Here is a 15,050-nt window from a genome sequence, read left to right as displayed (position 1 = left end):
AATTAAAAAATGTAAATTACATCAAAGAGTAATTTTAAGATGTTTAGAGATAAAAGCTGAGTTCTTCCACTCCCCTTCTCCCTGAATAAGTAACAAATTTATCTTAATAACATATTAGGTAATCCCTATTTTTCTTCATTGTGAGAAACAAGAGTTACTCTTTTATTCCCGCCAAAATGTTCTTTTGTGATTCTTCCTGATGAATGCTAAGATCAACTTAACAAGTTCAAAAGAATAATTTCATTAGAATTTGGGGCAGAATTATGTTAGAGTATAAATTTATTTGGGAATAAATGAGATTATTTATAATATTCAGCCTTCCTATCTAGAAATATACCTTCTCTTAATTTAGTCAACTGTTCTTTTCTACCTCTACACAAAGGATTAGTGGTTTCTGCATATAGATTATTTAAAATTTTTGTTTAGATTATTTCTAAATATTTTATGGGGTATTATTATTCACATGAATAGTACTTTGAAGATAGCTACCATTTCTTCTGGCTAAAACCTCCAGTTCCTTCAATTTATCCTTATCTTTATAGATCATGGTTTTCTCTAATATCCTGTCATGACTTCTAGATGGATTCCTAATTGCCCATATCTAGTTTATAAAAATCAAATTTTCTAGATAGATTCTGATAGTCCTAGAGTAGAAAGAGGTCTCTTTCATTGTGGACACAATAATAATCGTTTTATTATTTAGAACTATGTCACCATCCTTGAGAGTTCCATCATTCTTATGACCTATTTTTGGCAATGAATTCCATAGTTAGATCCCTGCTTCCAACAAGGACCTCACTTCACAGTGAATAAGATAAAAGGCTGATGCCTATAGGGATTCATTGTTCTCATTATGTGCCATATCACCTACAACCATGCTAAACCTTAAAAAAAAAAAAAAAGTGAGTGAGATATTTACTGATAACTGTTATGGCATAAGCTGGGGGACACCACTTTCTGAGGGTGGAATGCTATTGAACAAAGTATGGGATATACACTTTCCTATACCGAGGACCAGACAGAATGCATGCATTTGAAAACAAAGGTGGAAGCCTTTTTGGAATTGTTTGCTTTCAATCTTTGTGACTCTGAGTTTTGTTAGATGGAAGATCTTAGAAATAAGAAAGGGACACTTCTACCAGGAACAGGAGCCATTTTACATTTTTTATATCACTAAAGCAAAACATGAAGTAGCATGCAGAGTGTTGACTAAATCTATGAATGACCTGAACTATCAAGAAGAAATAAGGTTACTTTTAAAAAGGAAGTCATTAGGAGTAATACCAAGGGGATCACTTTACCATATCTGGTAACAGAAATTGTCCCAAAACGACCTTAACCCTATATATACAGGGTTAGTAAAGTCTCAGACAACTTAAGAATATCTGTATCACTCTATCAGGCAAAAATACAAAAGAGAAAAAAAGAAAAAAGCTAAGCTCCCACTTCTATTTGATCATTGCTATGCTTATTGTTAGAATACTAAGTTATTAATTTTCTTCCTCCATTAGTGTATATAAAGCTTGATAGTAAAGGTTAAATTTATCATTTAATTCACAGGTTGTAGAAAATAAACATCAATGACTAGGCAAAATTATAATAGACACAGAGCAGGAATGGCTATCACATGGAGATGGAGAATGTGGAGACAAATAGTAGCTTTTTGAAGGTCTCAACAACTTTATGTTTGGATGCAAGTAATTGTAAGGTAACTTAGGACTGCCTGCCTAGGGGAAGAAGTGAGTATAACACAAATAACAGCTGCTTGCAGGAAATACAGAAAGGACTTGAGAATGGTAGAGAAAAAAGTTCAACTATAAAATTTATTTCTTCTAAAAATTAAAAATAGCATCAAATATAAATATATAGTATATTACTTAGTTAATTCAGGGTAGTAGCTAAATAGTCATATGTTTAACACACTACTTTACTTATTTACTTAGAGACAGGGTCTTGCTGTCAACTCTTACTTACTTATATACTTACTTACTTACTTAGAGACAGGGTCTTACCGTCACCAAGGCTGGAATCCGTGGTGCAATCATAGCTCACTGCAACCCTGAACTCCCAGGTTCAAGCAAGCCTCCTGAATAAGTAGGACTAAAGGCACATGCTACCACTCCCAGCTAATTTTTTTATTTTTATTTTTGTAAAAACAAGGTCTCGTTATGCTATCCAAGTTGGTCTCAAACTCCTGGCCTGAAGCTTAAAATGTTTTTATACCAAAAAAAAAAAACTCACAAAATTTTACTTTTGACCTACATGTTAATAATAATACTGTATTAATAAACAAAAATATTATTAATCTTTAATAAAAATTATAAAAACCATAAATCATAGCCTCTAATCCAATTTGATATGAGCAGAGATCTGAAATACACTTTCACAACTGAGTTTCCCTCTTTGTGTTTTTGCCATCACCCTGAAAACAACCTACCCCAGGATAACAACTGACCCATTAGCCTGGGTTTTAGAAACAAGCATGTGGAATAAACCCAAACCATTTCCAAAGCTTAGAGCCAAACCCCGCTTGTTTGCTTCTTGGTATCACTGTGGTAACAGGTAAGTAACACATAAAGGTGTTCTTTGTGATAATTTATTAAACTACACATATTTTTTGGGTATATGTGCATTTCACAATGAAAATGGTCAAAAATTATAACCATCTTGGCTATGTGTGGTGGTTCATGTCTATAATCCCAGCACTTTGGTGGGCTGAAGGAAGAGGATCGCTTAAGGCCAAGAGAGTTCAAGACCAGCCTGGGCAACATAATAAGACCAATCTCTATAGAAAAATGAAAAAAAAATTAGCTGGGTGTGTTGGCATATGCCTATAATCCCAGCTACTTGGGAGGCTGGGGTGGGAGAACTGCGTGAGCCCAGTTCAAGGTTATGGTGAGATGTGATTACCCCACTTATATTGCAGCCTGGATGATACAGTGAGACCCCGTCTCTAAAAAAAATAAAAAAAAATAAAAATTATAACCATCTTAATACATAAATGCATTTTTTTTTTTTTTTTTTTTTTTTTTTTTTTTTTTTTTTTTTTGAGACACAGTCTCACTTTTTGTTGCCCTGGCTAGAGTGAGTGCCGTGGCGTCAGCCTAGCTCACAGCAACCTCAAACTCCTGGGCTCAAGCGATCGTCCTGCCTCAGCCTCCCAAGTAGCTGGGACTACAGGCATGCACCACCATGCCCGGCTAATTTTTTGTATATATATTTTTAGTTGGTCAATTAATTTCTTTCTATTTTTAGTAGAGACGGGGTCTCGCTCAGGATGGTTTCGAACTCCCAACCTCGAGCAATCCGCCCGCCTCGGCCTCCCAGAGTGCTAGGATTACAGGCGTGAGCCACCGCGCCCGGCCATAAATGCATTTATTTAAGTTAAATTCAGTGCAATTTAAATGCTGAACCAAGCAATTTTCTTTATATTTAGGCATATCCCATCTATATGCAGATAGTAGAAAAACTTAAAAAAAAATATTTTGAGTAGGTATGTACAAAATATTAAATATTTTAAAATTAGTAAAGTTTCCACCTTCATTTGGGGAAGAATGGAAACTTAATCATTCATTTTCCTGGTATTTGCCTGAAAAGGGAAATAATTTATAATTTACTCTAATTCTAAATCTTATACGGTATAAGCACTATCAAAATATCATAGAAACTATAGTATATAAAATACTCTAAATATAGACCTTATGGTGGCGACTGCTAATTGTTCAAAAAATCCATTTCTTCTTCATCCTGGAAAACACAGATAAACTATGTTCCTAGTCAGTGAAAAATGATTGGGGCCACTTCCAGAACTGGCTTATAAAAATCTCCCATATATGCTCTACCATGCTTTTTGTTCCTTCCTGTTGACTGTGAATGTGAATCCAAGATAATCTAGGGCTTCACGTGTTAAAGACAGCAGGGCAAACAGTCCACACCTGGGTCCTTGGTGATTATTTTATAAGCAAGAAATAAACTGCTATTGCTTTTACACTATCATGTTTTTGTATCTATTTATTATAGTATATAACATTACTCTAATACAAAATGCCAATAATTTATCTGTCTACCTAAAAGCAAACCTCAATTATTTTTAAGTTATTATGAACTGTTTGGATTTTTACTCCAAATATGATGAGACAAAAATAAGTCAGTAACAAGCAGAATGAGTTCTACCTGTTGTTAACTCTACTAGAAATAAGATAAAATTATAATAAATCACAATCTCCTGATACCTATATAAATAAATGACATAATCATGTGGATCCTAATTCTTAAATTAAAATTAGGTTTTCTGACTAGAAGACACAATCACAAATTTATAAGAGTTGGTACAATGACCTAAAATGTAATCACATTCTCTTACCATCTGTGCCACGAGGAAAAGTAAGGTGTTGAACTGCAGATGAGGAAGCAAACTTTATAGGAGCTTTGTTTAGCTTCTGGGAACTAGACTCTGGAATTTCACGTCCACGATCTTCAGCATTAATAAAAATCTGAGATGAAAATATGGCCTTTTCTGGACTTTCTGTTGTTATCTGAGTGACTGCATCAGATGACAATTTTCCAGGGAAGGCAGAACATGGGGTCTTAATTTTCTGTGACGATCTGAACAAAAAAAGAGAAAGAACACAGCAGGTCATATCCTCAACCTATCAAAACCTGAAATATCTTTCCAAAAGTGATTTCAAGGAATATTTTAGTAGCTACAAGAATATTTTGTGGACATATCAATCCCAAATGTTGTCAAGGTATTTCTATGGTACCCTTCATTTATTATAATGTGATGATATATATTATTTACTTTTATTTATTTTAAAACCTACATTTTTTTTGTTTTTGAAAAGACCTTATTTTTTTTATTTTTCTTATAATTTTACTTTATTTCAGAATATTATGGGAGTACAAATATTTTGGTTACAAATAATGCCTTTGCCTTGCCCAAGCCAGGGCTATAAGTATGCCCTTCCCCCATACCGTGCCCCCACCACATCCATTAGTTGTTAGTTTACCCAAAACCTACTTTTAATTTTAATTTAGAATGCTATTATATAATTTAGCTGAGGAAACGGTATTTTTCAGTTGAATTGAAAATACATTCTTTTTCTTGTAATTACTGGATGTCCACTATAAATTAGGAGACTGCTAAATGCATAGACTGTACAAAGATAAACAAAAGAGCCTTCTCTCAAGGAGTTTATATTTCAGTGGGGGAATCAGAAATTTTCAGGGTTATAGTTATATATCAAGAATTATAGAGAATTCATATTAACAAAGTGGAACAAATAAATGACTGAATAAAATAAATAATTGGGAAAAGAAACAATTTTTTTTTTTTTTTGAGACAGAGACTCACTCTGTTGCCTGGGCTACAGTGCCATGGCGTCAGCCTAGCTTACAGCAACCTCAAACTCTCGGGCTCAGGCGATCCTGCTGCCTCAGCCTCCTGAGTAGCTGAGACTACAGGCATGCACAACCATGCCCGGGTAATTTTTTCTATATATTTTAAGTTGTCCAGCTATTTTTTTTTCTATTTTTTGAGTAGAGACAGAGTCTTGCTCTTGTTCAGGCTGGTGTCGAACTCCTGAGTTCAAACGATACACCTGCCTGGCCTCCCAGAGTGCTAGGACTACAGACGTGAGAGACTGCGCCTGGCCAGAAGAAACAATGTTGCTTAAGAAGATTCCATTCCAAATAGATGTAGATACTTCCCACTTCCCAGATAAAGGAAGTAAAGCTTTATCTCCCCCTCTTCCCTTGAATATAAGCTAGACTGAGTGACTAGATTTCAAAGTACAGAGCATAAAAATAGCGGAAACAGTAAGTTCACAGTGGAGACATCTGACAAATATTGCCTTATGCAAGTGACCATGGTTAACACCACCAGTGATGACATGGGTATCACATATTCCCTGCCATGTGAGACAAGGGGTACTTCACCTCTGTGGTATTCTTTCTCAAACATGAAACTCCAGTCAAACCCAAATTGAGGGACTTTCCACAAAGTACCTTAACAGTGCTCATCAAAACTGCCAAGTTCACGAAAAACAAGGAAGGAATGAGGAACAGTCACAGACCACAGGAAGCTAAGAAGACAAGACAACTGCCTCAGTCCATTTGAGCTGCTATAACAAAATACCATAGACCGGATGGTTTATAAACAACAAAATTTATTTCTTACAGTTCTGGAGGCTGGAAAATCTAAGATCAAGGCAATGGCAGATTTAGTGTCCAGTGAGGGCCTGTTTTCTAGTTCATAGATGGTATCTTCTCACCCATGTCTTCACATAACAGAAGGGACTAGCTAGCTCTCTGGGGCCTCTTTTATAAGGGCACTAATCTCATGAGTGAGATTAGTGCCCTTAGACTCTGCCCTCAAGACCTAATCACCTTCCAAAGACCCTACCTTCAAATACCATCACATTGAAGATTAAATGCAACATGTCAATTTTGGAGGGACACAAATACTCAGACCACACCATTCTGTTCTTCAACCCTCAAAATTCATGTCCTTCTCACGTGTAAAATACAGTCATTCCATCACAACAGCCCAGCATCAACTTTAAAGTCTAAGTCCAAAGTCTCACCTAAATATCATCTATTAATAAATCAGATAAGGGTAGAGTCAAGGTATGATTCATCCTGAGGCAAATTCTTCTTCAGCTGTGAGCCTATGAAATCAAACAAATTATGTACTTCCAAAATACAATAGTTGGACAGGCATAGGATAGACATTTCCATTCTAGAAAGGGGAAGTGGGAAGGAAGAAAGGGATAAAAGGTCTTGAGCAAGTCCAAAACCTTAAAACTCAAAAATAATCTTCCTTGATTCAAAGCTCTCCCATCCAGGCCCGCTGCAGTGAGAGTTCTGCCTTCTGGACACACTGGGGTGGTAGCCTTGCCCCTATGGCTTTGGGTAGCCCACCACTACTGCAGTTCTCTGGGCTTGGGTCAACACCTACAGCTTTCCTGGGCTGAATTACACCCAGGTGGCTCTAATGATTTGGTGTCTTAGGGTGGCCCTGTCTCTATGGCTTTGCTCACCATTGCTCTTAGAGGGTGGTTCTTTTTGGTGGTGCTACCCCAGTGGTAATTTTCTGCCTGGGCTCTGTGGCTCTCTGGGGCATCTAGGCCCCCACAGCTTTACTAGACACAGTACACACAGTACCAGGGGCTGCCGAAGCCACACCTATGGTGGTCAAAGAGTGTGGTGACAAACTATAAGGAGCACAGCATAGAGGCAGCACTGGGCAGTGGTCCCTCCTTTGAAATCATTCTGTCCCCTAGGACCTCGATCTCTTGGCCTGTGATGGGAGTGGTAGCCTCATGATCTCCGAAATGCCTTCAGGTCATTCTTCAGTTGTCATGATGACTCATCCATACTAATCTCATCAAATGGTCACTTGGCCACATCATTGGTATTCTCTCCTGAACATACCTTCTCATTTTTTACAATATGGACAGGCCAAGAATTTTCTAAATCTTTAAGTTCTACTTCCTTTTTGATTAAAATTCTATTTTAATTAAAATTCTCACATTTTACTATCAGCATTTAAGAGAAGCCAAGCCATACCCTCAACACTGCTTGGAAATTTTTTCAGCCAAACAAACTATTCCATCACTTGCAAGTTCTACATTCCACAGAGCACCAAGATATGAACACAATTCAGCAAAATTCTTTGACACTTTGTAACAAGGAATGCCTTTCCTCCATTTTCAATAATATGTTCTTCATTTTTGTCTGAATCCTCATCAAAAAGGCCTTTGCCATCCATATTTCTACCAACATTGTATTCACAATCACTCATGTAATCTCTAAGAAGACTGAGGTTTTTCTATAATTTTCCTCCTCTCCTGAGTCTTGACCAAAATCGTCCTTAACAGTATGTTCACAGCAACGTAGGCTTTTACTAGCACATACCTCAAAATTCTTCTAGCCTGTAACCACTTCCCAGTTCTAAAGCCACTTTCACTTTTTTAGTGTTACAGCAGCAGCCCCACTACTTGGTACCAATTATTATATTAGTCCATATGGGCTGCTCAGACTTGGTGGCTTATAAACAATAGAAATTTATTTTATTCCTCACAGTCCAGAGCCTGGTAAGTCTACGCTGGCAGATCTGGTGTCTGGTGAAGGCCTGCTTTCTGATTCACAGATGGTACCTTCTTAGCATGTCCTCATGGGCAGGGACAAGCTGGCTCTCTGGGCCTAATCAGAAGGGCACTAATCTCATTCAAGAGGGCTATCTCCTCATGACCTTTTTGCCTCCCAAAGGCACCACCTCCAAATATCATCACATTGAGGATTAGGTTCAATATATGAATTTTGGGGTGACACAAACATTTAGACCACAACAGTTAACTAAATGTAGGGTCCTAGTACAGAAAAAGGACATTAGTGGAAAAAGTGGTGAAGCCCAAGTAAAGTCTTGAGATTAATAGCAACCTACAAATGTTGGTGTCTTCATTTTGACAAATATACTATGATAATGTAAGATGTTAACAACAGAAGTTAGGAGAGTGGTATAAGGAACTCTACTATGTTTAATCTTTTCTGTAAGCCTAAAATTATTCAAAAATAAAAAAACTTTATTTCAAAAAGAGAATAATGTAAAAAAAAAAAACAAAGAGAGAATAATGTTATATTGTATGAACACAAATGCAAAAATCCTAAACAAAATGTTAGAAAATCAAATGTCATGTCTGTATGTATATGCTGTGTGGTTGCTCTCATTTTACACAACACACACACACACACACACACACACACACACACACACACACACACACACACGTGAATCCCTACCAAAATGGTTTACCCTAGGAATGAAAGGTGAGTTAACATTAAAAAAATAAAAAGTGATTCACCACATTAACAGAATAGAGAAAAAAATTAATATGACAATATCAATATAGTCAGTAAAAGCATTTGATAAAACTCAATAATTATACATGATAGAAACTCACAGCAAAGGGAAACTACAAAAAACCCTAGAGCAACCACTGTACTTAATAGTAAAATGTTGAGAATGTTCCCTGGAGATTAGGAACAACACAAGTATACCAACTCTTATCACTCTTATTCACCTTTTTATAATAGGTAAAGGTATTAAATGGTATTGGGAGTGAGGCACAAAAAAGAAGAGGTATGGACAAGAAAGGAAGAAATAATATTACTTTTCATATTTGATATAATTGTATACATAGAAAATACAAAAGAATCTACATATAACTTATTATAAGTAAATTTTTAGAAAAGTTGCCAGAGGTTATAAGATCAAAAATTTAAAAACTCATTAGATTTTTTCATTTCATAGAAGTTATAAAATTAAAATGTAAATGTATCATAAAAATATCAAATACCTAGTATTCAACCCCCCACTGCTAAATTTGACTGGCTTAAAAAAAAAATATATCAAATACCTAATAATAAGTATAAGAAAAGACAAAAGAACTCTAAGTAAGACACTAAGCTGCCATAGACAGGGATTCCCCTCTGATGGATCTGGGTAAATTGAAAACATTCTGGAGAGGATTCAACATCCTAGATGCTATTAAGAACATCTGTGATTCATGTGAGGAGGTCAAAATATCAGCATGAACGGGAGTTTGAAACAAGTTGGTTCCAACCCAAATGGATGACTTTTAGGAATTCAAGACTTCAGTGAAGGAAATAATCACAGATGTGTGAAAATATCAAGAGAACTAGAATTAGAAGTAGAGGCTGAAGATGTGACTGAATTGCTGCAAACTCATGAAGGGATGAGGAGGTGCTTCTTATGAATGGATAAAGAAAAGGATTTCTTGAGATGGAATCTATTCCTGGTGAAGATGTTATAAACATTGTTGAAATAAAAACAAAGGATTTCAAGTATTACATAAATTTAATTGATAAAGCAGCTCTAAACAATTCTTATAAAGTTAAGTATACACCTATACCATATGACTCAGGAATATCCTCCTCTCTACTGTAGAAAAACAAAAACCTGTACATAAATGTTTATAGCAGATCTAATTTTAATGGCTCCAAACTGGAAACAATTCAAATATCCTTCAATGAGTGAATGAATAAACAAACTGTAGTAATCTGTACAATGGAACTATAATACAAAAGAACAATAAAACTAATATTATTGCTTTTAGTAGCGCAATGAAAAAGACAACTTCTGATTCGCACAAGTTGGATGAATCAAATTCATTTTGCAAAGTAAAAAAAGTCAGATCCAAAAGACTATTACATATCTTATAATTCCATTTTTGTGACACTCTGGAAAGGTATAACTGTAGAAAAGAAAACAAACCAGAGATTGTCAGGGGTCAGAGGAAGGACTATCTCTAAAGGAATGGCATGTGGGAATTTTTGGACTGAAGGAATTGCTTATACATAACTGTGGCAATGGGTATAATTATATACCACAGAAAGAGAAGCTTACAGTGTGTAAATTTATAAAAGTCAACCAGGATTTGAGGCAAAGAGGGAGTGTGGAATGAGAATAATAAATCTAACTGTATAATAAATGAATCACATACTTATACTAAAGGGTATGGGGAAGAGGAGAAGCTGACCTAAGAAGCTTTAGCAGCATTTTGACTAGATAATATAATACTAAATTCAAAACTGTACATAAACACTGTACTCTAATTGAAGAACTTGTTCCTCAAGTGGGTACAGGTTAGGAATTTTGAAACTACTTTATTTGTATACTAGGGTAAATATACTGCAGATACTGAGAGCCAGATTTACCACTATTGAAGAAAAAAGTTACAAATAAAGAAAGGGGATCTGTGGTTCTGGACTGTAGTCAGAGGTATCAATATGAACTCATGGTTTTGAAAAAAAGATATATATACACACAGAGAGAAATTAATAGATACGGAAATGCATACAGATGTGACTATATGCATAAGTTAACATACATACATATTTTTCTTATTGACAAACGCTAGAAGCAGTAACATCCCAGCAACAATGAGCAAATCTGGTACTTACATCTTGGTTTCTAAATACCATTCTTAAAAAAAAAAAAAAAAAGAGAGAGAGAGAGAGGATTTTTGGGGGAAATAGTTGGTTCCAGGTCTGGGCAGGGTGCAGAAGCCAACTTGAAAGTGGTCTAAAACTGTGGCCCCCAACCACCAGGCCACATACCAGTGCTAGTCAATGGCCTGTTAGGAACTGGGCTGCATAGCAGAAAATGAGCAGCAGGTAAGAAAGCAAAGCTTCATCTCTGCCTCCTGTCAGATTAGGGCTCTCAATAATTCTGCATTATGGTGAGTTGTATAATTATTTAATTATTTCATTATATATCACAATGTAATAATAATAGAAATAAAGTGCACAATAAATGTAATGTGCTTGAATCATCCTGAAACCACTGCCTCCACCTCTGGTCCATGAAAAATGATCTTCTATGAAATAGGTCCCTGGTGCCAAAAAGGTTGGGGACCACTGCTCTCAAAAGCTAACACTGGAGCAACTTGAGCAATAAAAGAATAACAATAATACTGGATTATAATCCTAAGAATGAAATAAACACTTGATCATACAGACTGGGAAAGATGGTGGACCAGAAGTAGCCCATGTGCTGCTCTCAAGGAGAAGATCAAAAGTTGTAAGTGGATGCCTACCTACAGATAGCTCTTCTTGGAAAGAACATTGTAAAACTCTAGAGAAGCGATGGGGGACATTCAGAGTGAAGGAGAAAGTGATGAGGCAATTCGTTCAGCAAGATCAAAGGAATCTGTGAGAAGGCATCCTCATGTGGGGACGTTCAGGAGGAGAGAGCCCTGGGGCTCCACGCTTACCCCACAGGCACTGCAGCCCAAGCTATGAGGTGGATCCCTCCACCAATGCAGACCTCTGGACTGACTGAGGAGCTGCTTAGAGTCTGTGCAGAGACACTGCACTGGATAGCACACACAGCAGGGATCAGGTGACTACCAATCCTGGGTATCTGTAGCTGGTGCCATCCTAAGCTCTCAGGTGCACAGTGCCAGGTCTGTACAGGACTCGGCTTTGCAGCAGCAGCTCTCACATCACTCCCACTGGGCCAAGAAGGAAGTGGGCAGAGTGGACACTCCCTCATGCCATGCTCTCTGCCTGGGACCCAAGCACTGCCCCCCAACACCCTCCAGTGTGGTATCTGAGCAGAGATGCCTCGGGTACCAGAGGCACCACCTAGGAAGCCTTGGGCGATTGCCCCAGCAGGACCTAGGTAGAGGGGAGAACCCTGATGTCTAGCAGCCCAGGCCCACCTCTGTGGTCCCTGGACCATTGGAACTGATCCATATCCACACAACTTGGCATCTGCAGATGCCCCATGATATTGCGAGAAGAGCCAACCACCCGTGCAGCTCTACCTCCATGGTTCCCAGTTCCAGGTAAGGCTCTCATTGCGCCCAGACCCAAAGCTATGCCCCTGTGGCTCCAGAATTCCCTCCAGGCCTGCGACACTACATCTGTGATTCCAGAGCTGCGCATCTAGACCCCAAAACCCCACCCCTGAGTCTCCACTGCCGCTGGGCCCGTGGAACCACCCCAAGGTCCAATGCCCTGCCAGGAACACCACCCCCCACCAGCCTGGAGCCACCATTATACCTGGACTTGGTTTGAGCAAACGTCCACAGCCTAGACACCCAAGACCACTGCCTAGTTAGTCTCACCCAGGTGCCACTGTAACCTCCACAGGGAGACCCCAGGTGGAGCAATCACCCACAATGTCAGTCTCCATGCACAGGGTCTTACCCAGCCTCCAACTTGAACTTACAACAATCTAGGGAACTCACCATCCAACACAAAGATTATCTAGCACCAGCTTGAACTGTGTCAATCACAGGGAAAGGAGACAGAACAGATGCACTACAGGCTCTCAGTGATCCTGCCCCTCCCCTGCTGGATCAACATTCCATAGGAGGACACAAAAGTGCCATTTAGGGACCTCCCCTTCTTCTCACTAAGTACGAGAGTTCCCAGCAAAGAAAAACAGGTGTCCTGCAAACCTCTTCCCCTGAGTCAAGAAAAGAAGAGTCAGATGAGAAGAAACCAGCAAAAGAACCCTGGTAACATGAAAAAACAGAACATTTCAACACCACTAAGGGATCACAATGGAGCTACAGTAGTAGACTCCAATCAAAAGCAAATTGACAGAATGGAATTTAGATTATAGAAGGCAAATAAGATGAGTGAAATTGAAGAGAAAGTTGAAAACCAACAAAAAGAAGGTCAAAAGAAATTTCAGGAAATCAATGATAAAAATGAAAAAGTTAATAAAGACAACATAAATAATAGAACATAAAGACATGAAAGAGTCTTTTAGGGAATTTCAAAACACAGCAGAAAGCTTCAACAACAGACTAAACCATGAAGAAGAAAGAATCTCTGGAACTAAAGAGAAAGCTCTTGAGCTAACCTAGTCAGTCAAAGATGCACAAAAGAGAATAAAGACGAATGAACAATCAGATAAATATGGGACTATGCAAAGTGGGCCAATATACGAATTATAGATATCCCAAGAGAGAAAAAGAAAGAGTAAAAAGCATGGAAAATCTATTAGAAGGAATTATTGAGGAAAACTTCCCTGTATCACCATAGAGCAGACATCCACTATGAGATGGTCATCAAACACAGGGAAGAGTCATAGCAAACAGGGTATCTCCAAGACACATAATAATAATCAACCTGGCCAAAGTGAAAATAAAGGAGAAAATTCTACAAGCAGCAAATGAAAGCAAAAATGAACATACCAAGGAAAATCCATCAGGCTAACTGCAGACTTCTAAAAGGAGACCTTAAAGGCCAGAGGGAACTGGGGCACCATCTTCAGTCTTTTTAAACAGAACTACTAGCCTAGAATTTTGTATCCTATAAAACTAAGGTACATAATTGATGGAGAAATAAAGACTTTTCCAGACAAGCAAATACTGAAGGAATTTGTCAGGACCAGACCTACAGGAAATACTCAGAACTGTATTATATATGTATCACCACAATAGATACCCAACAGTATAAAACCACCCAAAAAGCTAAAGCTGACAGCTTATATAATACAATAGCACAAGAGGGAAAATAAAGCAATAAGGTACTACCCAACATGATGAACAGAATAGCATCCCAAATATCAATGTTAATGGTCTAAAAGCTCCACACAAAAGATATAGGTTGGCTGAATGGATGAAAAAACACAAGCCAAATATTTGCTGTCTCCAGGAAACACATCTAACCCACAAGGATTCACACAAACTCAAGGCAAAGGAATGGAAAAAAATACCCCGGCAAACTGAAACCACAAAAGAGCAGGTTGGCCATTCTTTTATCAGATAAAACTGACTTCAAATCAACAATGGTAAAGAAAAACAAATATGGTTATTATATAATGGTAAAGGGAGCAATTAAACAAGAAGACATTATAATCCTAAATATATAAGTACCTAACACATGAGCTCCCAGATTCATAAAGCAAATTCTACTAGATTTAAGTGAAGAGATAAAGAGTAGCATTGTAATTGTCAGGGACCCCACTTACAGAGCTGAGGAGATCATTGAAGCAGAAAATAAACACTGGACTTAAATAGGACTAGAGAACAAATGTAATTAACACACATTCGCAGAAAATTCTACCCAAGAATAAAGGACTATATATTCTCATCACCACAAGGGACATTCTCTAAGATTGATCATATCTTAGGATACAAACTATGTCTCTGCCATTCAAAAAAACTAGAATTATACCATGTATCTTCTCAGAACACGGTGGAATAAAATGAAAAATCAGGCCGGGCGTGTTGGCTCACGCCTGTAATCCTAGCACTTTGGGAGGCCGAGGCGGGCGGATCACTCAAGGTCAGGAGTTCGAAACCAGCCTGAGCGAGACCCCGTCTCTACTAAAAATACAAAGAAATTAATTGACCAACTAAAAATATATATACAAAAAATTAGCCGGGCATGGTGGCGCATGCCTGTAGTCCCAGCTACTCGGGAGGCTGAGGCAGTAGGATCGCTGAGCCCAGGAGATTGAGGTTGCTGTGAGCCAGGCTAACGCCATGGCACTCACTCTAGCC

General features: G+C 37.9%; 1 protein-coding gene across 5 annotated transcripts in view; it reads right to left on the bottom strand.

Moving 5' to 3' along the window:
• Nucleotides 1-15,050, bottom strand: part of ALMS1 (ALMS1 centrosome and basal body associated protein) — a 192,754-nt gene that overhangs the window by 80,754 nt on the left and 96,950 nt on the right. For all 5 annotated transcript variants that reach the window (XM_076000887.1, XM_076000891.1, XM_076000888.1 and 2 more), the window contains one exon: nt 4,364-4,605. In XM_076000887.1, coding sequence (XP_075857002.1) covers nt 4,364-4,605 — 242 coding nt within the window. The remainder of the gene's footprint in view (nt 1-4,363; nt 4,606-15,050) is intronic.

Source organism: Microcebus murinus, chromosome 3 (assembly GCF_040939455.1).
Source record: "Microcebus murinus isolate Inina chromosome 3, M.murinus_Inina_mat1.0, whole genome shotgun sequence".
In the NCBI taxonomy this organism is placed as follows: Eukaryota; Metazoa; Chordata; class Mammalia; order Primates; family Cheirogaleidae; genus Microcebus; species Microcebus murinus.
This window is presented reverse-complemented; position numbering and strand designations above follow the sequence as displayed.